Genomic DNA, 27,763 nt, shown 5'->3' on the forward strand with positions numbered 1-27,763 from the left:
ATACTGTGGGCACCAAGGCGGCCAGCTAAGCCTCAGGAGGAGATAACACAAGTCAAAAAGATATACAATAAGAAACCAATTAAAAATGTGTGGTAGACCAAGACTCTGGATCATTTTGTAGTTTTGCTTTATTGTGCACATTGTTCTGTAGGCCAGTTTACTGTGAAGAGAAAGAAAACCATGTACTCTTCAGACTACACTTGATTAGCAAACTGCTTTTTGCACAATCCTTTATTTGAACAATAAACAAAATAGAATGCTGGAGGCTTAAAATCAAAAGACAGAATAGACTTTGTTTTTAGGTCAATATCCCAACAGTTCCCAGCAGACAATAGTGTTAGGAGCACATACTCATACATTATTGAAGTTTTTCACCAGCACATTTTCTGACCAGCCATCAGACACCAAGACAACTGTACAACAGAAAGCTCAAGGTGTCTGTTTCAAATACCCATCTTCCAAACATTCTTTGAAAGGGGAAAGAAAATATGCAAAATGAACAATGTCACAATTTGTGCAGAAATGACAGAAGCCAGCAGTGCAACTGAACTATGAATGTTATGATTCATCAACAGAGCATGCCATTTCCTTTGTGCAATGATAAATGGCAACAAGACCTCGAATGGACAAGGCAAAATAAAGTCATGGATTGAATGGAAGGCAGTAGGGCCAATATAATGTCCTTTGGTTTACTTGGGAAAGGTTTCTGAACATGAAACCCATGAGAAGTCAATCGATACTACACACCACATAATAAGATAAGTTATTTTAGTATGAGCATTTTTTTAAATCAAATATAATTTAAACTTGAGCCCAAAAAGCTTGTGAATTTACAGTCAAAGGGCATGTTAAACTAGCTTAAAAACAAACACTGCTATTAGAATGTAGGAAACTGATATCATGTTGCACCATTTCTTTTGACACTGGAAAATGTGGAGCAACCAGTCTCACCTGTGCACCTTGTTTTATAAAAACAGAGACACGGGAGAAACTAAAGTCCATATGAGACAGGTGTGGAAGTGGCTATACTCAAGCTGATGAGTTAACACTGAGAATCTGAGACTGGTCGTTGGAATGAAATTGGTCTTGAGTGAAAGTTAAAGAGGGAAGAAAAAAATAAAAGAAAATCAAGCAAAGAAATATTTCAATTTTATTTGCTGTTGTGCTTTAGTCTGTTAATTTCTTTGTCAAATGCCAATTTCAATGACAAAAAGAAAAAAATAAACCCAACATCCTTTTGTAACGCAAACAAAAATCACAATCAATGAGTGAGCCAAGAATCAATCTTCAGCAAAAGCAAACACTACCTTTTGTTCACTTATCTAAGATCTTTATGCAGAATTGAGCACTGGTGGAGTCTCACTTTCCCTCAACGCTCAGTTTGCCTCGACAGGGAGCCACAAAACAGTAAATACAGAGGTGTTGAGTACATTCCCATAACTCTTTGGGCATTACACTCAACAATTGCCACCTGATTTGGGTTAGACTTGTACACTGAGTGAAAAATGTCACACATTGAACCTAAGGCAGCCCCCGCTTTTTGCTGAGTTGGGGGGATAGAGGGTTGTGTGGCCCAAAACTACACTGATAAGCCACAAATACACAGATGGAACCTTTTGACAAAAGAAAAAAAATGGATAAAGAAGGAAATGTACAGAGTAAATAAGGGCAGGTTTTGCAGTGGAATCTGTCTTGATCGGTTGCCACTTCTCCAGAGAAGGGATCTGACTCTAAAAACTGGCACAGTCTTTCAGGACCCAAACAGGTTTTCGGTCAGCTAGAATTTTTTTTTTTTTTTTCTTTTAACATTTGAATCTAAATATTTGTAAAATATGCATTTGCCTGTCATATAATCATCAATCAGTTTATACTTTGTGCACAAAAGCTTATTTGTCATTAAATTCTAAAGCGCAATAATTTTTTTTTTTTTTTTTTTTTTAAAGATAGTCTTTTCTAAATCTAAACCCAAATACCATAACATGGATCAAAACATTTAAGCTGTAAAGTTTCCATCCAATGCACCACCTCTTTCTTTTCTGTTTTTGATGGCTCAAGTTGTACCTAGATTTAAAAGTATCATAAAAGTGAGAAAATGGAGGAGCAGGTGGGGGTGTTGGTGGTGGCAGAGATGAACACAATCTGGCCTTAGGAAGAGAGACTCATGACAATGCTGGTGCTGGGCCTTTTCAATGCACAAGGACAAACAATAGGCTTTTAAGCTGCTGCAAATTCATTAGGCCGACAGTTCTCGTTTACTAAAAGGCAAACACTGATATTTCCTTAAAAAAGGTAATCTGACCCAGAGAATTACCCCTGCAGTCCACTTGCAGCCTGTGGTAGATAGTTCCTCCTGCGTTAGTGAGTTCACTGTTTGCCATCAGGGCTGAGCTGTGGGCTCAATCAGAGGTGAATCTCAGGTCCTAAACTGTAACCCCCCTCCCACCCCACCCCCCACCTTGTCTATTCAACAGTCCTTCCTTGCTGCTTTTAAACAAAAAAAGGAAAAGAAACAGCAGTGGTGCACAGAGAAGAGAGAGCAGTCCCAGGAAAATCTCTATGAATGCAGCTTGCTTTTCTTCCAAAAATAAAAAGATGACAAGAAAACGGCATTGGAAAAGCTGGTTCTCAGGAAAGCGAGGACAGAAGGGAAGAAGAGGGAAATCTTGCAAGAGAACAAGTTGGGCAGTGTTCCTGTTAATTAGTTTGGTGGGTGTGTGTGTCCTGTGTGGATGTACTATTTTGTTTAAGAGTGCATTCTGAACATGTTTGTTGTGTGAGTGTATTTGTGAATATGTCAGGTAATGTTGTGTGTAGGGACGTGTATGTGCGTGTCTACAGCAAGTCAACGCGGCGGTAGTACAGCAGGTAGGCGGTGCGCTCTGCAGTCTGCTTCACCACTTGGTACTGGTTGATGACTTTCACTGCCTGGTCGTCGATGCGCAGCCAGCCGTTAAGACCAATGTGGAAGACATCAGTGGTGTAATGACCGCCAGTTGCGCTATTTCCATGGTGATAGACAACTGGTGGAATCAAAAGACGGTGGGAGAAAAAGAGGTCAGAGGAAAAAAAAAGGCATGTTTTATAGGCATTACCCATCCTTGACATACAAGTTGGGCACAGTTGTGTCAGTTCTTTCATAGCATTTGTTTTGTGTCTCTCAATAGGAATGCTCTGGGTGTGACCTCATCAGAAGTTCCTATTGCACTCCTCCAACTAGGATTGGCTGGATCATTTCTGTCAGTGCCAAAGAGGGTGGAAACCCTTTCCCCTTTATAAGGGGCTGGAACTTGGCAGGCAGGTCATTCAAAAACCTCTTCTTGCTACGAACCCAATTGTCTCCCTCTGGACTTAGCTTAACTGTCCACAGACACAATGGCAAACTCCGTTGCCGGCGCTTTGTTGTGGGCTTGCACAGTGTTTCAGAGAGAAAAATTCCTCTTACTAACCTGTTGCAAAACAGCAGTGTGAGTGGCAAACTGCTAAGAGTAGCAATGCCCTTTGCTGTTAGCTGACTCAAACAGCAATACTCACAGTGGCAATACCACAACTAACATTGCCCTCCAGCACAGATTGTTTTCAATCAAACCTGAAAGAGAAATCCTACAAGTCTGTTGGACTTCCTCAGAATGTCATTAAGACAATCCAAAGTGCAAAAGCACCTTCTACCAGGTCCCTGTATGGATGCATATGGTCAATCTTTGAAAAGTGGTGCTCTGATAGGCAGGAAGTGCCATCTCAGTACTCTGTGGCTGTGATTTCAGCTTTTCTCCAGGATCTGGTGGACCAAGGGAAAGCTTTCTCTACCATCGAGGTGTATTTGGCAGCGATCTCAGCTTGTCACATTGGTTTTGAAGGTTGTCACCTACAGCCTTATTGTGTGGCAGGTGCCAGGCCTCACTACCTCCTGGGTTCTGTTTAGGGAAGTGTCTATTCAGGAGGTCTGTGCTGCAGCTAGCTGGGCCTCCCCTCACACTTTCACTCTGTTTTACAAGCTTGACATCATGATGCCACCTGTGGCCCATTCAGTGCTCAGCCTGGCACCTGCCACACAAGAAGGCTGTATGTGGTAAATAAATTTTTCCCCAAAGTGGCAGTGTATTAACAAAATGTATTTAAATCATTATGCAAACATACCTGCAAAGAGCCTGTAAGTTCTTTGGCCTTTCATAACTTTGCTTCGCACTCCAGAGGACAAGAGATCTGAAAAAAAAAAACATTGTTCAAAGAAAGTTCCACTGATTAGACAATATCTGAAAGTATAAAAAAAAAAACACTGTCTTCCACTGTGTTATAAGGTAATATAAGATATGCGCAAGTTAAATAAATAGTGCCTTAAAATTGATGTTGCCTTAATGTTTAACAGCTGAAGTCTGAAAATTAGATAATACAATGCTCTAAATGAGCATAACTTTGAAAGGTTTAAATACCAAAGCAGAAATCTAGATGATGAAAAAATAGAATAATTAAATATAAACATCTTTATTTATGGAAGCAATTTGAGGGAAGCTTTTTTTAAGCATAAGTATGAATATAAACATGTCTACTAGTATGTTTACAAAGTTCACAGCAACACTGTTATACTGATACACTTAGAAATTCTATCATTAAATAAAATTAACATTTTTCTTGCAATAAATCTGACAGTAATTTGATTCAATGAGAAATGTACCATATGTGATTACTCCACTTAACACACCAGTTTGTCTTTAAACAAACCCTCAAACAATCTAAAAAAAACCTTTGTGAACCATTTTTTGCCCAGTAAGCAGAATGTTTAGTAAATGTTGAGCGATAAATCAAACCTGGACCTCTTTGTTGAGGCCACTCTACACTTAACATTAGTCTAACAACTTCATGTGTGCACTGAACACACCTGAGGCCAGTTTAAGGCCCAGGAAACTCAGAAGAATGTGTGGCCTTCCATACCTTTGCTGATTTCCAGGTCAACGGGGTAATCAATGTTCTTTGTCAGTTTCTGGCAGCCTCCAGTCTTTTCAAAGACAAACCTCTTGAGATGAAGAACCAGCACGGGTGGCAGCTCTTCCAGAGTCACCCTCCGACTTATCTCAATCTGAAAGCAAACAAAGATGATTAAGACATGAAACAGTAGGATACATTATTGTCACAGTACTGACACAGGATCCTATGGTCTGACTTTTAAATTCCAAAACTTTATTTGCAACATTTGATGCAAGATAAAAAAAAATAGTTAACACACAAAAAAAAGAAAAAAAGGATATACATATATGTATACATATATACATAAGTTTACAGTATCTACAGTGTACCATACACTTTGCTGGAAACACAAAAGCTTTCCATGTCCTTCAAAGTAGTGACTCAAAAAACAGCCTAGCTGTGTATCAAATTAAGGTCTCAAAAAAAATTAAAAATGTCAGAAAAAAAAAGATAATCTTCTTTTAGAAAACATGTAAACAAAGATATCCACTGCACAGCTGTGTTACAGATGTGTTCCAGCTTAATGTTCAAAAACAAGTTTTCTAATTTCATTAGTCATAAGGTCTGTTCTCAGGATGTAATTGACGTACTGATCCACAACATCTTGAACAGTCAAGTGACACAACAAATACACAAATATAAAAAAAAAAAAATTAAAACATTGTTATCCGTTCTGTCAGTAAAACCTAATAGAACACGGTCAAAGTCAAAAAGGCACTTTTCATTTACCTCTTGCTTGGTTTTGGAAGTGTAGCCCTGCACAGACTCTCGGGCCACTAATGTTTCTAGAGCTTCCTGAACTGTGCGGATCTTGTCAGACTGGATGTCCAGCTGCAGGGTGAAGAAAGGCTGCAGAGTGGCCGACTCCTTGGAATTTTGTTGATATACCACTGATCTAAAAAAAGATGCAAAATACCCCAATTAAATAAATCTACACTATAATAAAAAGGGGATCAAGACCTTTACCTGTTAGTAGAATATTTTAGTCCCACTCAGTTTACACTTTCAGTATTATTCGTAGAAGACAGTGACTGAAGATTCTGACAAAAAAATTTAAATGAAAAAAACCTAAATTTTAACTGTTCACAATGGCAATGAAAACACTTTGCATTTATTCATAATTGTTGCAGCATCTCATAACATACTATTGCTCATTTTAATGCGGAGGGACCTTAAGCTGCTTTCCCACTGTAAGTAGGAACTTTCTGAAGTTCCTGTAACCTTTTCAGGAATAAGGCTGTTTTTTAGCGCATTCGGACAGGTAGGAACTAGGGATCATGGCCCTCAGTTCCTATAACCATTTTAGCTCCTACATTGAGGCAGGGTCTTTTCTAGTTTCCATAGGAACCCACATGACGTAGGTGTTTGGTGCTTGGTAACTACACCCTTTGCCGGATTTCTGCTTCTTGTGGTCCCACCATTTTTAAAAACCACTGTTTCTTGGTGTGATTTTCTTCTCTCTATTTTTCACAGGTTTTGTTTTCTTGTGTGGCACTAATGTATCACGTCACTGTAGCAGACAGTTGCATCACATCGGTCCGTGACTCATCTACAAATACATAATGAAACAATTCCCCTCGGGAAGGGCAGTTCATAGAACGGACTGTTCTTAGAACTTCTCTGTCCGAATGCGGCTTTACTAAGTCCAGCCCAGGATGCATTTGTGAAGTTGGCCCAATTGTTACTTACAGCTTAGGAACTGTGTAGAAACCATAACTTAAAAGAGAAAAATGTTGAACAAAGATATTTTCTCTGAATTCAGCCCCATAATCAGGGTGCATCATTTGAAAAGCAGGCCACTCTCACACTGCTTCACAGCAGTCTGTCAATGTACCTGATGTGTCCACCAAAGATATCAGTAATGGGTGTGCGGACAAAGTCAGCTTGGCGAGTGATGGAAATCTTGTTTCTGGGACCCACTTGTTCCCACTCATCATCACTTCCTTCTTCCTCCTTATCAGCAACATCCTCCTCCACACCGGGTTGGGACTCTGGTCCATTGGGTGTGGGAGCTTCTGTTAAATACAAAAAAATATTTATAACTCATGATTGATGCATAGGTACCTGCTATTGCTGCAATTTGAAGTGAATCTGCAAATAAAGTTTCACATTTCTTAAGTCATGACAAAATGTTTTGTTAAATCCAAGTAAAGCAAACAAATCCTGTTACATTATTACCAAGTTATGACACAGGTACAGCTAATCGTTCACTTATACAAGCTTCACGTGATAGCTTGACACTGAAAATTGCCCAATAACATGCATACAGTAATAATTTACACTAAAATATTTGTTAAATTCCCCAACACAAAACAGCCATTCTTCAAATAACCTCCTACCCCGATCAATCCAACTATATAATGTTGTCTTTTGTTTTACATTATACTTTTTTCAGTAATAAATCAATTACAATTTAAAGTTATTTTTTTAGTGGACAGAGGTGAGTTGATAAAGCTTATCCCTCTCCAGTTGCAGAAGACATTGTTCATTTAATGTAGATCTATAGTTTATTTGATTTCAAACTTGAATGTAAAAACTTCGACAGAAGGAGTTTTGTTCACAGTTGGATCCGATACAATAAAAAGTTATGGATCTCACTGATGTTAAAACAAAGTGGCAATTATATTTCAACAATAAATTCAATTAAACTTTTCTAATAACTTTTCTTATGTGTTCAGACAAGCTCTAAAAGTTGCTTACTCTCTTCCTGAGGCGAGATTAGTTTTTTCAATGCCAGCATCTCCTCGTGCAATCCGTTGAGTGTGAACCCAAGGTACTCCTCCGCATCCTCTTGTCGACCCTGCAAGTAGGTCATAAGTACACCAGCACTGATTAACACACACCAAAGAAATGTGACCACAGACATTCATTGAGGTAAAATGAGAGAAAGTGTGCGCACATACAGGATGAGTAAGCCTGATTAAATATCAAAAAGATAGTCCTCTGAAGTCACTTCTCTTCATTAAAACTGATTCAGAGTCAAGTCAGCATGTGGAAATCATGAATTATCTTCATTTAGAAATGATATCCAATTAAAAGAAAAATGTTTCTTATAAAATATCATGACTCCCCAAATACTATCTGTCTGCATACAAGGAGTTTGATTATTAACAGAAGCAAAAAAAAAAAAAAAAAAAAAAAAAAAAAAAGCACAGCCGGATTCATTGCTTTGTAATGAATCTAAACTCTACCAAAATGATGCAGCATCTCTTACCTTCTCCGAAAGGCTTGACTTGATGAGAGTGAGGAGTCTATAAATGTAAGTTGGTTCAAAAGGTGCACCAGGCCGGATGTCTTTTACGACCTTATCACCTACAGCTGTGGGTAAGGCAACAACTCATTCATCAGTGGCACAAACAGAAAATTATCCCAAAAGTTTTCAGTTGTACTAATTAACATCTTACCTTGCTGTTTGGTTTTAGATGGCACAGGCATATTGTTGAACTCATTCACCAACCTTACACTGTCAGACATAAATAACAGTAATACCTCAGAGAGTGGCACATTTGACAAATGTGACATTAGCTTACAGAAAGGTAAAGGTACTTACAAGTTGTCTATCATGGGCGTGGAGGTGCATGGTCTCTGTGTTTCATTATGCACAGGAATGGCCTTCATCAGGTGATACATGGGAGGGCATGCGATCAGGGCCTGTAGGGTCTGCATGCTCAGAGTCAGGGAAGAATGCATCCATTGAATCCTACCTATGTGATGGTCTCCTTTACAACTAAGCTGTAAATTAAACAAAAACCCCTGGTCCCTGTAACTTTCCAAAAGGATGTATCTTAATTCATTTAGCTCATCTACTGTAAATCTGAGAATGCATTTGGTCTTTAAAGAAAAGAAAGTCTGGCTTTGTAAGAATAGCTTAACGTTTCTCAGCAAATGGCATAAGAAAGATGTTTCAGAATGATATACCTTAAAACCCTTGCTTTTATGCCACCCATTTATCCATTGTTTCAATTACCAACAATAGCTAAAAATAGCTAAATGTGTATTTAAGTATATTTAAAAAACAGAGGTGACATAACGAAAAGCAGTGAAAGGATACAGCATTGATATAGCACCAGTTTCCTTTGTTGATCAGTCCTCTTGGCTGCAAAGACACTGGTTTATGTATCAACTTCACATTCTGAATAAGTTCTGGGGATTCAAACAAACAGAGTTCTTAGACAAGTGGCTCCCGAAAACTCCAACAAGCAATGATAACCCCTGTCAGCATATATCTGCAAGTACATACTTTTTAGTCACAACAGCAAAGTACATTATTAAAATAGACATTTTCCCCCCTGAAACAAAGTATTGTTATAAAGCACAAAAAATGTTCCTTTTTTTTTATTCCTGACTCTAGTGATGACAACACTAGAGACTGACTGAATAAGAGCAAGAGTTTGTTGTACCACGCCTAGGAAGGGAGGCAGTCATTGAAAAAGCACAGCTCCCATGGTAACGTGGATAAGGTTTACCAGTCAGTCTTAGTTCAGTTGTGATTAATGACAATACAACATGAAATAAATGTTTTAGTGTACTTTCACACACCCCATGTACTTATGCAAGCTTTTTTTATGTAGCTTAATAAAAAAGGAATCACATTATCAGGAAAAAAAACGACCTTAACTGTGGAATAATTTATATAACTGTTACTTATGTCTTCTTATCGTGGTATTCTCAGTTCTGAGAAACAACACTGCTTAATATATCCTGATACTGCAGGTTTACATAAAGTTGGATGTTCACAAGTTGAGCCAAACAAGAGTTGGGGAGAAAAAAAACAGATCCTGTGTATATCAATTTTCAAAGAGGGAACACATACCAGTGATCCTTGTGGTTAATGAATTTTTTTACAATGACAATGTGCGACTGTGGTCTCTATATTTTTACATACTCATGAACACCTGACTATACAACGCACCATTAATGAGACAACATAAAGAAAAAACTGCTATGTGCAAAACTAAATATTGTTGCAATTCAAAGTGTAACAACGCCATATTAGTTATACTCACTACACAAGCAGCTGGACTATGGATCCATGCAGGGCTATGTCAAAGTATCTTTGTCTTTTTTAAGTTTAAATGGCACCAGTACCAAAACATCTATCAAACACATTCAAACAAAACTAGTTGCACACTAAAATGCCTGAGCTAAACAGGGACAATTTTTCCATCTGCCTATAATCTCATTACTAATAACCATCTATAGTCAAGCCATGTAGCAAGAGACACTCCCAGAAAAAAAAGTGGTGAAAGTCAGTACACCAAACTGATGCTCTGTATTACATGTAGCATCTGCACTTTGAGTTTATACAACTGTCGAGGAAGGAAAACTGTTCAGCTGATTCTCCGGTTCATTCACACATAACTAACCATTTTCATGTCAAATGGCAAAGACATTGTTGGTGTAAAAAAAATAACTTGCATTTCAAGTTACATGCAGTATAGTCTACCTAATACAATAGAAAACACACTGTGGTGAAACTGTGTACTTTAGACAAGACTGTGTTAAAAGCGAAATTCAAATCAGCATCTCGGTGGGCAAATGAATGTGAACTATAGAAAGTTTCAAATACCTTCAGATAAAACAACTCAAATATCTGTGTGTGGGTGGGGGGGGGGGTGGGGGGGGGGGGTGACAGTGTATGTGCAACAAAAATATATTTAAGACAGAATATTTAAGTCATCACATCTGTTTTCCTTGTTAACCTGAATCAAATGCCAATCTAATTCACAATTTTAAAGGAAACTGCTAAATATCTATTAATGCAGTAACGAGGAAATAATATCTAAATATATCACAGCTGCACTCAGAAACAATGATAAATAGTATAACAATAGCAACAACCACCTAAACTAACTTTTGGGAGACTTGTTTAAAAGGGGAAACAGATTTACATTTGTAAAAAAAAAAAAAAAAAAAAAAAAAGAATATGTATGATACAGTAAGACAATAGCACAAAAGAAACCATTCACTTGTGCTAAAGTTGCAAGGGAGCATTCCTTTGCTCACCGGATGTCTTGTTCACAATGCATTCTTGGCCTACTTAGAGTGGTGCAGTGATTAGATCAAGTAGGTTATAAATGTCAATGACTTAATACTGAACAGCTATACAGCATTTTGTTACTGCCATCTAGTGTTAATTTCTTAAACCTTCATTTGTGATATCATACTAAGGGACATGTGCGGTGTGAAAGCCACTGAGTCTCTCACTTCTCACTCCTACTCTGTTCAAGTATGTTTGAAAAGCCTAAAGCGACCTTAAACAGGAACTGAACTGTCGAAGCTTTGCCATCAAGTGGACAGAAAAGAATGTAGTAGGAAATATATCTCTTTCACTAAAAAACTTTATTATGCAAAACACTTCTAATACCTGCAAGCTTTGGGGCCATAGGATCCTCTGACACATGGACAGGACCTTCTTTTACCTCTCCGACTTTTTCAGGTTGCTCGGGAGTGGCAGGGGAGGAAGACACAACTTCCACAACATTCTTTACCTCCACAAAGGCCTGAGGGCCCCCAGGTAGAGGCTTGGAGTTGTGAAAGAGGCTAGCCCAAGATTTAGGAAGATTGGCAGTAGGTGCAGCTGGATTTGCAGGCGAATGTGCCTGCTCCATCACTATGGGCTGTGCAGCAGAGTCTGGGGTGAGATGCTGAGTCAGCTCCCCACTCTCATAGTCTTCTTTGTGTCCTTCTGCACTGACAGAAGTATTAGGTTCTTCTAGCCCATTGGCCACCCCACTGTCTGCAACCTCCTTTCCCTCTTCTTCAGTAGTCGTAATGGAAGTGATGACAGAGGGGGTGGCCACAGCAGCTGAAGGAGTAAGAGGTGATTTGGAGCGAGGGCTTTGTGGGGTATCTGAAAGTTCAGGGCTCTGTGGAGCCAAATGATCAGGCTGCTGATCTGCAGTCCTTGGTCCCTCTGCCATCCTTCTGCTTTGAGAGGAGGATGGAGAGGAAGAAGTTGCATTGTTGCCATCTGATAAAGAGGCAGCTCCACTTGTTAAGTCCAAAGAAGAGTCATCAGGGCTATCACAAGTCCTCTGATTGGCAGTGGATGTGGAGTCCAACACAGCAGCTGTTGATGTTGCTGTGGAGACAGGTCCAGGGGTGGCAAGTTCAACCCCTGACAATACCTTACTGTCCCCATCCTCAGTACTGTGGTGTGGACCTCCAAGTGCATGTCCATTCACTAGTGCTGTCACAGGCGCGCCATCTGCTGCACTAGTGCTGCTGTTTGCGTTAGTTGATGGATCTAAGTAGCTGTAGTACCCGGGTGGTCGCTTTTTCTTTTTCTTTCGCTGTCCCAGGCTGCCAGAGAGTCCGTCTATGTCCTGGCAGGCCTGGTGATTGTCCAGGGCTGAGGCCTCCGAGTCAGGCCCATCCAGCGAGTTGAAATGGCTCCCATCGGGGACATCAGCTGCTGGAGGAGTTGTCTGTGGAGCCTTCTGGGCTGACTGGCAGCCCAGGATGAACTCTGGAGCCTGGGGATTGAGAGTGCTAGACACCTTGTACAAAGGATCGTTCACCCCAGGCTTGGAATCCATCACCTCGTCAACGCCAAACTCAATGCGCTGATAGTCTTCTGCTGCAGAAAACATTTAAGTCAATTAAACACAGCACAGCTGCAACACAGCCTATAACCTACATATAAATTATATCTGCATAAAAAGGTTGGACAGCTGTTATTTTTATCTCTACCACAGTCTCTTATAAAATCCTTCAACTGAAAAAGTCATCCACCCAGTTGGGCTGTGGTACCAGACATGAAGTGAAAAGCAATTACTAGACATCTATAGTTGCTTCTATGTTAAGTCACATTTCTCATCAGTTTGGGGTGTTTCAACATTAATCATTTACACCTGAAGCCTGAAGAAAACAACATTAACTTAGCACAAAAAGTAAGGTAATTAGTGTTGAGCAATTATTTCTTTGTTGTAACAATGCTTCTTTGCAAACAGTGGTCTTAACAGCATGTGAAAGAATAATACACAGCACCAAACTCCATCACTCAAGATGAAAACACTCAACCCCCACAAAGCAGAGAAACTCTCCAGAATTTAGGAATGGGGAGGATAGAATGGCCTGCCCGGCAGAGAAGATTTTCAAGTTTTTCATGAGCACAACCCCCGTACTCAACTATGCAGTTTATTCCACAAATTAATTTGTCTTACAAATCTCGCACCATTCAAAAGGGAAATAAATAGGTTTTCCAGCAACACATTATCTGTTGGCAGGAAGTACCTGTTACAACAAGGACTAAATCAGCCACACACAAATTTCCTTATTTTTTGTGCAAAATTTTATTTTATATATATCTTACATATCTATGATTCTCATGTAAAAAATGCTGCAATCAAATGGAAAGCTTAGAAACTGAACAAATGACAATGTCTAATTTGTTTTTAATCAAAGTCAAACTTTGTGTATAAATTTGAAATAAACACACAAATAGAACAAATTTGTGACTGGTAGCTTTGATTATTTATATTGAGGTGTGCTTGTTTTTTAGCTTTTTCAATCATGAAGTCCTCTAATTGACCTGAATATAACCTGTAAGAATAATGGGCAGATGGTAACAAGGAATAAAGGAGTTTAATGAAATAATGTAAATTTTTTGTCTAAAGTTTATGTAGTTTTACTTAGCTTTTATCAACTAATTACAGATTGATTAAATACAATAAAATACAAAAACATTCATGTAACATTTTTACATGTCACAAACAGCAATGTAAAACAAGAATGTAAAACACGTTAATATACTTCATGTTTAGTTAAAATGCATTGCATGGCTGCTAAGAGTATGAATTATGCAGTAAGAAGTGCAAGGTGCAAGAGTGAATAAAAAAAGAAACATTAGTAAGTGCAAATAAGAAAATTCATTCAAGTGTTATCATTAGCTGATTGGTCACCCAAACTCTAAACCCTGATGTTCTGCAGGTGTTAAGAGGGCATAAAAAGTTATTTCTGCTACCAGGATTAGAGGATATTCTGTTAGTGTTACTGAAATTGCACTTAATTTTGGAAAACTGCATTTAGCAGTAAAACCAACAATGCAAGGATAAAAATAATAAAATACATTAGCAACCACAGAAATCATCACTATGGCCTTAGTATATAAGCTGTGTTTTTTTAAACTATATGAAATTTCAATTTGTTTTCAGTTCAACTTGGAGCCCTGCAGTAGTGGAAATGCATTAAATACAAAAGAAGATACTTCAGGTATCTTTAGCATGCAAAGCTCTACAGATTTTACCAAAAGGCAAGAGAAAGAATACAGGCGCATAGTTTAGAAAGCCACCAGTTTTTGAAAACCTGCATTTTTTAGTTTTACAGACAACAGCTAGTCAAGCCACAGGGTGTCGGTCTCCTCAACTCACCGCAGACCTGCAGTCCCATAGACTCCATAATATAAGGTACAGCAGGAGTGCAGTAACTTCCTAAATAATCAATACAAATCAAGGTAAGGCAAATGTTAAGTGCAAATAGATACCACTAAAAGAAAGGTGGCTGCAACATTCTTTTTCTTTTTTTATTAACTTGGTGGCCCAAAATCATCAAGCACAACATTTTCTAAAATGGTCAGGAGTTGCAGATTCTTTGTTCTTGTTTAAAACAATGTATACTGTAAGCATAAATATGGAAAAATCTTGTAAAAAAATTAAATTGAAGTTGGTCTGGGCTTAAATTTTACATAAAAAAAGACCTGCTTTATGGGGAAAATTTTTAAGTTTCTCAGCCATAAGCAGGAAAACAGTTGGTTGCTGATAGGGTGTGGGGGATTTCGATATTGTGAAATTTTCAAGAACATATGCATACAAATGGTCACATTATCAAGTAATCCAGAGGATGTGAGGAGTACATACCAGAAGACTGACTGACACATGGAACTTTGTCATTGAACGGAGGAAGCTGTGAAGAGTCAAAACAGAAAAAAAATTTAATTTTACAGATCATTTCAAGATTGTAAAATATTCCTTAATATTTCTGACATGAGGCTGAAAGAATCGGTGAGGGGAGAAAGAGAAGAAAAAAACAAATATACCTATAAGCTTAATACTAATTTCATGGTAAATAAATGATAAGCTTTATGAAGTGGGATGAAGTGACATATTAACCATGAACCCTGTTGTTTCTGGTCAAAGTCTAGTCTTGAAGCCCAGTAGCGGCCCCCAAAGCTTCTTGAAAATGTTTAACTGTCATAACCAATCGTTAAATCCTATTTTATTAAAATACAGCTCTTTCTTTCTCCTTACCTCAACATAACATCGAGGAGTCACAAAGAACTGATTGATCTCATCAGGGCTGAATTCCCCGAAGATGTACTGTGGAAAGAAATCAACATAAGTATTAGCTCAAGAGAAAAAGTAAGCCTGTAAATGAACTTTTCTCAAAATATTTTGCTGACATGACTCCATATTTACTTAATGACTGTATAACACTGACACTGAAGTCCCTGATGCCATATAAAAGAGTCTAAACATTAGTTTAAAAGGTTGGACAAAGGGAAAGTTAAAAAAAAAAAAAAAAAAAAAACACACATTAGTGGAACTGATATCAAAGGTGCCGTCACCTGATATCTAGGTAGTAGGGCAATTGCAAAAGTCTGTCATTATCCAACCAATGATGTAATACTAGCTTGTGCAAAGGTAAAGAAAAACCATGAAACGATGAGTCATGCAGTGTTATACATAAACCATGAAAACAAAAACCTCCAGTTTCTTTCCTGGAATCAAATTATCGTGGATTAAAGTAACTTCATGAATGTTGGACAGAATCTTCCGATGTCAAACATTTAACTTGTGTTCATTAATTTAAAAACACCACGCATCCAGAGTGTTTCTGCTTACTTGTCCTTACATCAGCTAAGAGTCTGGACCAGTACATGGTCAATAATTAAACGACGAATCAATCACTTGAGATAACAGTATGGGCGGCCATTTGTGCTGTTTGGCTACATCACAAATACCGCCTATAAAATGGCCAGTGACTCTTACACCTCAATCCCAATCAATACAATTTTGCTACATACTTTCTTCAGGAAAACCAGATTGCTTTGTATTTTTGGACTTGCATGTAGATTAGCCTCTTTCTCACTGTGTTAAACTTTAACTCAGTTATTCAGGTTTCTCAACTAAAGAAAGACAAATGTTGACAAGTAAAATTTAAAACGTTATTTCAAAGGATGCCTTGTCATTGATAAAATTTACAATGTCATTTGATGGGTTCTCAAAGCTGTGGAAACACTTCTCAAAAATAGTTCTTGATAAAATAGTTTGGAGTTATGGTTTAATGTATTTTAAAACCAATAAAGTATCTGGCCACGAATAACAGAATGAGTTAAATTAAAGAAATATTTTAAACCTAGGCCGTTGATGGGACAACGCTGAGACAGTAAAATACAAAAGTTCTGGCTTCTGGTTTACATATCATAGCTTTGGATGAACAAAAGTGCACAGGTTTGAGAAGGGTTGCAGAGTGAAGTTTTCTGGAATCTTTGAGTGACGATGAGGACAGTTAAGTCTTTTTAGAACTTACTCATTAAGTATATGTTGCTATATCACTTACATCTACCAATACTAAGGCTGGGTATCACCACTAACTTTCAGAATTGATTTAAGTCACAACAGCCTAATTCAATTCGATTTTTATTAAATCTATTATATTATTCAATTATACTTAATATCTGTATTACAATAATAACATAGATAATACTGTATGGGACAATCCCCTGGTTGGTCTGTTTTGGGCTCGGTCTGAGTTTTATCCATTTACTTTTCATTTCCGCTTCATCAACAGATGTAATTTGTACCAACGTAATAAAACATACAAAAAATATTGGCTCTATTTTAAGCCGTAATGGAAATTAATACAATGACAGAATCAATAGCTGTGTGCGTTCCCGTGATGGTCATTATTTAATTAACGTTTTTATTGCGGGTTTTTATATATATATATATATATATATATATATATATATATATATCTCGCCAGGCATCAGTAAATCACCAGACAGAGGGTCACGGTGGTCACTGCAAAAAAAATAAAAAATTAATTGATCTCTGCTTTTTTGAATAGATATTGGTTTAAATAAATTTGCATTGATTCAAACTGTTTTGTTTTTTTTTGCTTCCATTTAGAAGAGAATCATTTAAGACCACAGAGCTAAGAGGTCATATGCATTATGTTAAGATGTTGAAATGTTCTTTGTATGAAGTGACCCTTTGCCACTGAATTAATAATTGGCCTGAATTATTGTTGTATAAAAAAAAATCTAACAGGCATTATTACTGTAAATAATAGTGGAATAAATATGAACAGTTATGAATAAATCAGAGTATGAAAATGCTGTTAATCTCATTATTGTTCAGCATATTTGCCACACTGTTTTTCTGTCATCATTACTCAGTTCAATGATATAATGGTCATTTTATTATCATTTCATCATTGCAAGTTATGTTACACCCTTGGCAGATGATCCTTTCAGCTCTACGAGAAACACTACAAATGTTCCCAAGTGTCCACATGTACATGGAAAACAAAGCAACTGAAAATAGATTAAATGAACTCACTAGGCATGACGTTAATCCTTTTGGTGAAATAAACAGTGGAACATGAAAGGGAAGGCAAAGAGAAAAGAAAGTGCAGCTAAAGCATATGTAACTCTGCAAACGAGGCCCCACGCAAGGGCTCACATTGCTGAAATGGCACTACAAGCGACAAACAGCCAGTTATAATCCAACGGCCTCAGGATGGCTCAAATAATAACAGAAAGAATGCCCCTTTGCTTCTTTCTGCAGGCGTGCCACGCGTACCACACTAAGCTTCCATTGCTGTCCGTTTGGACTGTGGATTACAACAAATTAGCCACCTGTATGATTTCAGCAGTTTCATGACGACACCACACGTGGACATGCACGGATACACTTCAAAGTGCTATAGGAAGGGTGCAAATAAGGGTCAGGCTAGCATTAAAATATACCACATTAATAAACGTCATCACCATTCATTGACTTTAGATGAAATTGTGCTTTGCAGGTTTAAAGTACAATGAAAGGACCAGATTAATGATCACTTCTTCAGAGATTTCTTAGCTGCAGCTGAGAATGATCTAGACTTCTAAACCACTAAAAGCAAACAAAAGCTTTTACAAAAGGATCTTGGTCCAAAACACTCAAAACCCAAAAACTTATTAGTTTAAAACTCAGGTCACATCAGTTTCGACCATTCAAGTCAAAAACCCCACTGAGCAACACAAGTTTGCTTTTAAAGCCCCAAAAACACTTGAACACTGCAGCCTAGTTATAACAAATCACACGTTCATCATTACTCCATGCTTGTTCTTATAAACTGGAAGGGTTATTTATGCTCAACCTGGCTAAGAATATGCTTTAGTATGACAGCAAATATAGACTAGTTTTTAATAGATCTGTGGAGTTACACCTGTACAAACACATATGTGAGGTGACATTTTGATGTGATATGACAGGAAAACCAAAAATATAAGAGGCTAGTATGAAACCAAAAACTACTCATTGCCTATGTTTATTGTTCTTTAAAGTCATAAATAAAAACTTATTTGTGTGGTGGTGATCAATGACACAACTACTGCTCACTTTTAATTAATTTATTTTTAAACACTACCTGGCCGAAAAATAAACTGACAAGTTATTAAACCCATTTGATTGAATGAGTAGTGGATTCATGGCTCCGATATCGACGTGATTCACGGATCGGATATTGGGCTAAATTCCCCGATCATATAGGGTGAATTCTGATCAGAGGCTGCCTGTTGTCTGGACACATCCACAGTCAAGGTTCTGGTGGGATTCCATTGTTCCGGTTTTTACCACGTAGCAGTTTGTGCAAAACTTCTGTGTGACCCCAGAGTCCTCTCACAGCCATTTGTTTTAAAGAAGACACACATTAAATGTGTATCCCATTCCAAAATTGCCATCTAGGAGCTGGCTGGTGGTAAACACAGCCAGTATTTAAGGGACTGACGTTATGTCAGCTTTAATGGAGTATTTTAACCGTGACGAGCAATAACTGCCTGGCATATCATTTCTTGTTTACACAACTTTGCATACCATAAATTTTATTATTTGATCAATAAAGATGAACAAAACTTGCAAAGCAGTTTACTCTGGCTTTTGGTTTTATTCAAGTTCGGGTTAGAGTCAAACAAGTAATTAAGTTTGGTTTTAATGAGCACCTAATGCATTGCAATAACATACATCGATATAAGACATTAGCACTGTATATTTTACAAAGCTAGGCACATTAATTATATGCAGCTGTTGTGGGCATACAATTATTCATTACTAAAACACAGATGCAAAAATTAACTCCTTTATTTAAAAAGGGGTTATTAGAAAAAAATAAATCACTTTTTTGCAGTCTCCATTAAGGACACCATGCCCCCCCCCCCCCCCCCCATCACTCCGATCATTGCAGTGCTTTTGTTGTCCTCAATTTTTTCAGGCTTTGCAGCAAATAAAAGGTAAACTTGCAGTTTATTTGACTTCTTCAGATATTCCAGCAGCTCTGCATAAGGGTCCCACTTTCATTTACCTGTTTCAAAGGACAAAACAAAGAAAAGGTCAATATAATCACACAAACAAAAGTACAGAAAATTACTACCAAGACTTAATGTGTCTATAAAATACATAAAGTACATAAAAGCTCTAACTGACAACTGCTTCCATGATATTCACATTTCTTACCTGTTCTGTTGAGAAAAAGAGGAGGAGGATGAGAACTGGACACTGGGGGAAGTAAAGTGCACACAACAAGCAACAGTGTTTCCTCAGTGTCCTGGGACCTTAACTCTGATAAAAACAACATTTTAAAAAATTAATAAAGCATATTTTATTAATTTTTTTTGTCAAGTAACCAAACAGTTCTAATTTACAGTCTTCAGTGCTAAATATACTTTTATTAAGGATCAGCAGCATATGTGCATTAAAACAGCTGACTAAAATTATAGTACCTTTATATTAAATTAAATGCTCCTTAAACAAATTAAAAATACTTTTCAATGACCATAACAAAAATACAGCTGTGCAAAACAAAAGATGCTTTTAACTCAAAACAAGCCATCTCGATATAAACAATATTCCCTCCTTCTATATTGCATCTGATAAAGTCTCAATATATTTGAAAACCTCAATATGTTGCCCAGCCCTAATTCACACTCAATCCATAACATATCTAGAAAGCCCCTACACTTACCAGATTCAGTGGCGTTCCCCTGTTTCCACCGTGGACTCGTCCACCAGGTGCAGGAGGACGGATGTAGCTGTGGTGGAGTTCAAAGCTCCCAAGAATTTACTCGTTCAAAATGCGGGTGGTTGTTTTTCTTTATTTATTTTTTTTAAGGGGGAGCCGGGTGCTGCTACTACATTCCAGCTCCATTTTATGGTACCTGAAATCTTTTTTCTGTCTTAAAGTCATTTACTAGCTGGTTGACAGTTCTTTCGTAGCCTGCAGCAGCATCTTCTGTAGATGTCTGAAAGCAGCCCTTGACCAATTAGCCTGCTCCAGTTTATGATGAATTTCAGAGGACGACCACAATGCCAGGAAACACTGGTTCTCCTCTTAGCACCAACTTTGTCTGTTTTAACAATCCATGGAATATATATTTATAAATACATACTATGCATCGTTTGTAAAGCTGAAATATCTCTCCTCATCGTTACATCTAATACTGATCTACGAGCAGTGAGTGAACTGCGCTGCTGTGATTCCACGCTGTGCCTTTTTCACATACACCAGGACACCAGCCCAAAAGTAATGCGGCCCACTGGGAATCCTCCCGAACCTCTCGATTAGCCGGCATTGCTCTTGATGTTTATTTTGTAATATACGGTAGTATATAGGAGCATTACAGGGGCTATTACAGTAGCCCAGGAAGTGGGGGCTTTGTACTGACATCATAGGCTACATGTGTGTGTCCTGCCTACATGCAGGGAGCCGCAAAACAATTAATGAGAAAGTGCTCGCAGCTATTACTTCTCCATTCGACTTATTTACATATTTCAGCGTGACAATCGGAGGTTTAGCGCGAGAGCGTGAGAAGCCACTTAAAGTCTCAAGGCCAATGCATGTTGGCAGCCCTGCAAAACAAATGCGGCATACACAGGTGCGTCACCACGGTCTCATGCTGCAACATGCTGCTGTCAAGTATGACACTAGAGAGATCACTCCGCAAGAAACAATAATGTTCATTCGAAATACTCCATAGTAAAACCTGTTATACACAGTCTATGGTAAACCGTGTGTGGGGGGAGGGGGGAATAAAAATTATCGCAGCCAGCAAACTTATTGTGCTCATTTTTTCTTATCGTGCAGTTAATTGACTTATTGCTTATCGCAACAGGCCTAACCTTACACAATAAGTGCAACAATGTCCATAAGCAATAATGTTCATGTAAACTGATTTGCCATTAGAAAATGTAGTTGTTGGTCTGTATCCAAATTTCAGATTTTAGAATCTGATTGGCACTCTGAGAATCTGTGCATCTTTAATAAGTAGCTTCTTATTTCTTAAACAACCACATGGAAAGACACATTCTGTGGTTGTGGAAAAGATAGTCTGTTTAAGAAGGGTCCAAACATTGTCATGCATCAAGCAGAGAAAAATGACTGCAGACACTACTAATACTGGGTTAAGTACTGTCCAATGCATTATTAAAAATTGGAAGGACAGTGGGGTACCATCGTCTTCCAGGAAGAAATGTGGTAAGAAAAATCCTAAATGACGGTAATTGGAGATTACTTAAACATTTGGTGAGATCAAAGAAAAAACAGAACTCAGGGGCTATGTTTAATAGTGAAAGTAAGAGCTTGTCAACATGCACAATGCAAAGAGAATTCAAGTGATTGGGACTGAATAGCTGTGTAGCCATTTGAAAAAGAAAAACAAAACAAAACAAAAACCCTAATCTGTGAGGCAAACTGGGGAAAATGCTTCAATTTGCTAGGGAGCAAAAAGATTGGACTATAGAGCAATAGAAGTTGGTCATGTGGTCTGATGAGTCCACATTTCAGTGATGGAAGAACAGGGTAAAAAGAAAGGCAGCTGAAGTGATGCAGCCATCATGCTTAGTGTATAGTGTACAAGCCTGTGTTGGGGACGTGCTATGATCTGGAGTTGCTTCAGCTGGCCAGGTCCAGGCTCAGCAACATTATGTGCCCAAAGAATGAGGCCAGTTGACTACCTGAATATACTGAATGACCAGTTGGAATGTTGAATTTCTAATCCAATCCACTCCACTTTATTTATAAACAGGGCTCCAGACTAACTTTTTTACGAGAAGCACAGTGGCCCCTAACTTAAATTTTTAGGAGCACAAGCAGGAAATTTAGGGGTGCACACTGAAATCACCTTGCATTGCAAATATTCACATTTCCTTTCATTTTCACTGTATTAGTGATAAATACTTTAGAAATGAATTCAGAAATGAGTGTTTACATTCACATTTTTGTGCAGCAGTTGACATAAAAAAAAAAAACATTACTGGCCACACTAATACAAAACAAGCAGACATAGAACTTGTCACCATCATCCCCCCATAGGGCATGGTATGACTGGTCCATGTAGTTCCTGACAACAAACAGCTTCAGGGACTGATAATCCTCTCCAGCCACTGTTCCCACTCCTCAGTATGAAAAGTAGGTATTGGCTGTCCTAAAAGTCGCTAGAAGTCGCAAAAAAAAAATTTCCACACTCTTCATTAATAAACATTACTGTGACGGTAAGCCAACGCAGGATCCTCCAGCAGCAGCTTTGTATGTTTCATTTTCAGCCTGGTCATGAAACAGAGGTGAACATCGTCTGCTCTGATTGCAGAAGCTGATGCTGCGAGAAGACCAAGCCTCATATGAGAGGGGTCTGCACAGCACCCGTTCCTCATTGGGAACCACCTCAGTCACCAGAAGTCTCCAATAATACCAGAATAGTTGCATTTTTTAAAACAAAGTCACTAGAGGGGTCTGAAAACTAGCTAAATATAGCGACAAAGCCGCTAAGTTGGCAACACTGAGGAATAATAATTTCCCCCATTAGCCAATCACAGTGGTCGTTCGTCTCACATTTTAGTTGTAAAATGCCACCATTTGGTCGCAGTCTGGAACCCTGATAAAGCACATTTTAAAAACAAAGAAAAGTCTCCAAAGTGCTGCACATCAACAATCATCAATATTGATTTAAAATAGATATAAAATATATATATAAAAATATATATGTTTTTAGAAAAAAAAAAAAAATATATATATATATATAGATCTATACATAATAAAATAAAAAGATTAAAAAATACAAAACAATAAAAACAAGTAAAAAAGAAAAAAAAAAGAAAAAAAGATTTAATATAAACATTTCTACAATGCACTGTGATCCGGACTAGGACGAATCTACATCGATGCAGCAATAAAACATAATCGATTATATGTAATGTATATATTCTGCCACCATTTGCGTGTGTGGTGTGATCGAGCCTGCTGCGACAGCTCAGCAGATCCAAGGCTGAATTCGTTTTGAAACCTTTACTTAGAAAAAAATGTAAAACTTAACATAAAGAAAATACATCAGTATCTCACTTGAAATACAATCCTTGTTTCAGTGTAATCACTGAACATTAAACATGAAAATGTAAAAAAAATAAAATAAAAAATTAAAAATAAATAAAAAAATCAGACAAGTTAGCATTAGGCTAACGTCAATAGAAAATACCATTTGCAAGCTAGCTGTGAGCAAGTTCGAACAGCCTTAAGAGATTTAAACAACTTTGCCCATCAACAAATGATTACCTCAACAATATTTTGTGTTCAATTACAAATTGACTAGAATACTTAGAAGGAAATCTAGTAATATCGCAGAAGCCTATTGAAACAATACCACAGCAAAAGAGTGCCATAATCAAAGCCAAAGGCAGTCCAACGAAATTTTGTATGTGTGACTGCTTTTTGTGGTGGCTTTTGGTTTGTTTTTGTTTGTTGTTTTGTTTTTTTGGGGCCAGACAGCATATATCAACAAGACAGTAAAACAGGATACAGAAATAGCACTAAATCGGTTAAATGGAGGCTGTGCTGTGAAAGCTATCAGATGATTTAATAATAAATTAACAAATAGGGGGGTGGAGGTTGCACTTATGGTCATTCAAATCTGAAAAGACTGGACCTTCTCACAAGTTTTCTTATTTTAAGACGCCAACTTCAGAAAAAGTATAAAAACTCGTGCCTTATTAGTGCTGAATACATTTCTTTCAATTAGTGAAACGCTAAATTCTTAATTTCCTTTTTAACCTTTGGAAAGTAGACATCAGCATATATGCTGTTAAAAGATGCTTTGTTTTGTGAGCTAAAGTATGTAGTAGCACAAGCAATGTATACACTGTGCTCTCTAGATCCCTGAGTTAAACCAATAAGCTTTAAAGTTAATGGGATGTTAAGCTTTCCTTGAGGATACAACTTTTAAAAAAAAACCTAACTCCCAGTTTTGCCTGAACAGTAGTTAACCACAGCCTACTGGTTAATAGTTTAATTGACAATTAAAAATATGAGAATAAACTAGATATTTACAATACAGATCTACAGTCTCGCAAAGAATTATTTTGAACACCGTCTCAAGTATTGCACCAACTCTGAATACTACCCCAAGTGCACTAAAGTATAACTGTCATATTTACTAAAGTATGTCTAAATGGGATAGTTAATAAATCAAATACTTTATCAAGAAGGATATCTCTGTGCTTAGTTTCAATTGTCCAAAATTTAATCAATTTTATTTTGCTCCTTTTGGCTGTGATTCTTAAGGTAACACAACAACAGGATAAATAATTTAAAATAGAATTAAACCAGCAGGCGCAGGCACAAAACAGTATTGTTTAGCATTTCCAGAATGACCTGTTCGTAAGGTTTCATCTCAGAAGAGTGATGTCCCCTTTGCTCCTAGTGCAGTCTGTCTTGTTCTGCCTCCGATTGGCTGCCCAAACCTTTTGCCCTTAGTTAACCTGATATTTGCCCTGTTTTTTTTTTTTTTTGTTTGTTTTTTTTTTAATAATCCTTTACTTCATTCATTGTTACTTTTCTTAGTAAACAACTGCAACAACCACATTTTCTTGTCTTTCACTTACTCTAACTTTATTCCGATATCAATGAAAATGTTTTTGGCAAGAACTAAAACCTAATGACATTGTAGATAAAAGTCCAAATCTGTTAGTTTCAAAACACTTATGTTGAGCTGTGCACCTAACACTGAAATCTAATATTAACTGCCTCCATTACAACAACGTAAATAAGAATGAGTGTGTTCATGCCAAATGATCTGAATTAAAATAAATATATACGATTACATAACAGGTTCTCTATTTAAGTGCTGACTTTGCTGAACAGCTTACCAAGACAAACACTCAATTTTTAGAACAGGAAGAGATGTAAAAGCATGGCAAACAACACTTTGATGACATTTCCTAATATTTAAACATTACCAACGTTCCGTTTCTTTACCCCCCAAGTCAGAGATGCAATATTGACATGTTCCCTGCTTAAGGTGCATTTTTATTACTGTTTGGACTTTTGTCTCCAATTTCAAATTTTAACTCAGTCACACACACTGCCAAACTTCAGACTTGGCATGTTGCTGCTTTCACACCTCAAATGGGCCTTCCCACATGACAGCTAACTTCCACAAAAATATTATCACACTACTATCTAAAGTTAAGTTAGGCATAAAGTGGTTGCCAAGCGGCAGGCACAAAATATTGCGGTTTTCATTTTGTTTCTACTTATTTCCATATCAAATTAATAATCGCCACAAAGGCCCACACTGTCAAACTGTATGTAGCTACCCAGCTAGCGTATTGGCAGAAAAGTGTAAGCACACCACCTGTAAAGCTGTTAGCTTGCTAAAAGCTAAACGAGCAACTAAATCTATCTTATCTTACAACTGCTTATAAAAAGCCAAATTCTATTTAAAAAATGTTACACAAAAAATATTTCACTTCCAAACTACCAGGGACATAACTATTTTGGTGATCTAGACAGTTTTAGAAATAAGCCACGGGAGTAGGCCTGTGGAACCACCAAGCAGGTGGGCCATGCGTACACGCAGCAGTTTTCTGTCACTTTTTCAAAAGAATTAACATATGACACTTCTGGGATCTCAGGCCAAAGTATCGCTGGTGCCAGATCAAGCATGCTTATGTGTCATACAGCTAAAAAAAAACTATCATATGATTTAAAACAGCGGCAGAGAGTAACGGTGGCTTATATGAATGGAGGGACACAGGGCCTGTAAGCTAACGTTGCCATGCTGGTTGATTCAATGAGACTTAACAGGGGCATTAGCAAGCACTTTTCAGCACCAACAATTTCAATGACACGACTTGCCTAAGGTGACAAATAACAACGTTTAACTGACTAAAACGCAAATGTAGTGCGACAGTACATTTAATTAAGACGTTGCACATTGAGGGGCGTTGTTAAAACTACAAATAACCGATATATTGCGTTCAGCTGGAGTTGCTGTGCTGGCTAACGTTAGCTTGCTAGCTTAGCTACCTGGTTGCTGTAAGAAGCCATGCTCCCGGTGAGATTTTCACTCCTCCGCTGGCAAGATGAAAACTCCCCCGGAAAGGTATTATAGGCTTGTAATGATAACTACAAAAGGTGCTCTACTTCGACATCATTGTCAGTTTTCCAACGATGTAGTGGCATTCGAAAGTTTTGATCCATGAAATGCATCAGCAAATCATGCTGCTCGCCTTGCAGTCACCGCCATTTCCGTCTAGCATCTTCCTCGCTTGTTAGCCAACCCAGCGCGAGGTCGGTTGTAGTGGCAGCGTGCGCTCGAGAAGTAAGGATAAATACTTCCGGTAATAATTCGTTCGGAGACTTCACAATAAAAATGTTAATCTCCTGCAAGTTTTTATTCTGATTTATATGCGGTGTATACTAAATGTAACATTTTCCTGTTCCTATTTGTTGTGTGTGTGTTTTTTGTTTGTTTGTTTTTTACTATTTTATGTGCACTTGCTGGGTTTTCTCATGTATATCTTCGAGGTTGGGTAAAAAGCGTCACTTGGTTATGAAAAGAAAATCGACTCATTGTGTGTGTGTGTGCGCGCGCGTGTGTGTGTGTGTGTGTGTGTAATACATGAGTTGTAAAGTGTGTAAACTAATTTGTGTGTAATTTTGGGTAGTTGTGTGTTTAATTCATGGTTTGTAAACCTTGTAAACCATTTTGTGTGAAACTTTAGGTACTTGCAAATGTGTGTTCTAATGCACACACAAATACATAGAAATTACACACACACAGAATAAATTTGCGCATGCAAAAATACACAAACATTAATATTTTACACACAAGGTTTTTACCTTTAACCTCACAACTCTAATAGTTTCGTGTTTAAAATGCTCATTATTCATAACGGTTCGTTAAATACGTGTGCACGAATCTCCTGATACACAGACAAATCTGCATCATACTACTTCCTGATTATATTTGCACTAGGACTCAAACTAAAAGGGGCTTGTAACATCTTTATTTTAAAGAAGGTTGTTTATGCCAAACTTTTGATTTAAGTTGGTGCTGATCTCGTTGTCAGGGTCAGAATCATAGTCAACTAATAAACCTTATTTCTTTAAACCACTGTTTTCACAAATCTGTGTTCTTTGTCTTTTGTCTCTATTAACGCTAGGGGGTTATGTAACAATATAAAACGTAAAGCTGTATTTCTTTATGCTAAGCAATTTAAGTCGGATTTTGTGTACTTGCAAGAATCTCATTCCAATTTACATGATGTCA

At 37.6% G+C, this 27,763-nt stretch overlaps 1 protein-coding gene and 1 long non-coding RNA gene across 5 annotated transcripts; both read right to left on the minus strand.

Annotated features, from left to right (window-relative positions):
- Positions 1-110: 110 nt before the first annotated feature.
- Positions 111-26,799, minus strand: usp10 (ubiquitin specific peptidase 10). 4 transcript variants are annotated; one of them, XM_041992331.1, is made up of 15 exons: positions 26,518-26,799; positions 15,210-15,278; positions 14,820-14,865; positions 14,334-14,393; positions 11,327-12,538; positions 9,011-9,102; positions 8,510-8,619; positions 8,364-8,422; positions 8,174-8,277; positions 7,660-7,759; positions 6,794-6,974; positions 5,689-5,854; positions 4,927-5,071; positions 4,135-4,200; positions 111-3,020 (listed from the first exon to the last, which is right to left on the minus strand). In XM_041992331.1, exons 1-15 carry the CDS (start codon positions 26,536-26,538, stop codon positions 2,833-2,835), a joined length of 2,619 nt encoding a protein of 872 aa, XP_041848265.1. In that variant the 5' UTR covers positions 26,539-26,799; the 3' UTR covers positions 111-2,832. The 4 variants fall into 4 exon arrangements, with proteins under 4 accessions (XP_041848265.1, XP_041848258.1, XP_041848286.1 ...); XM_041992324.1 differs by having other exon boundaries at positions 11,327-12,541; XM_041992352.1 differs by lacking the exon at positions 14,334-14,393.
- LOC121644458 lies at positions 19,352-19,784 on the minus strand. Its single transcript, XR_006011277.1, has 2 exons — positions 19,680-19,784; positions 19,352-19,527 (listed from the first exon to the last, which is right to left on the minus strand). It is a non-coding gene; the product is annotated as an uncharacterized LOC121644458 (long non-coding RNA).
- Positions 26,800-27,763: the final 964 nt, after the last annotated feature.

The sequence above is a fragment of the Melanotaenia boesemani genome, chromosome 1 (genome assembly GCF_017639745.1).
Source record: "Melanotaenia boesemani isolate fMelBoe1 chromosome 1, fMelBoe1.pri, whole genome shotgun sequence".
Classification (NCBI taxonomy): Eukaryota; Metazoa; Chordata; class Actinopteri; order Atheriniformes; family Melanotaeniidae; genus Melanotaenia; species Melanotaenia boesemani.

Excerpts from the sequence above, each read along its gene's own strand:
- usp10 (XM_041992324.1), bottom strand. The coding sequence starts at position 26,538 with ATGGCTTCTTACAGCAACCAG. Across the intron at positions 14,866-15,209 it reads CTCCTCGATGTTATGTTGAG|CTTCCTCCGTTCAATGACAA; the intron begins GTAAGGAGAAAG and ends GACTCTTCACAG. Across the intron at positions 12,542-14,333 it reads TATGGGACTGCAGGTCTGCG|CAGAAGACTATCAGCGCATT; the intron begins GTGAGTTGAGGA and ends TGTTTTCTGCAG.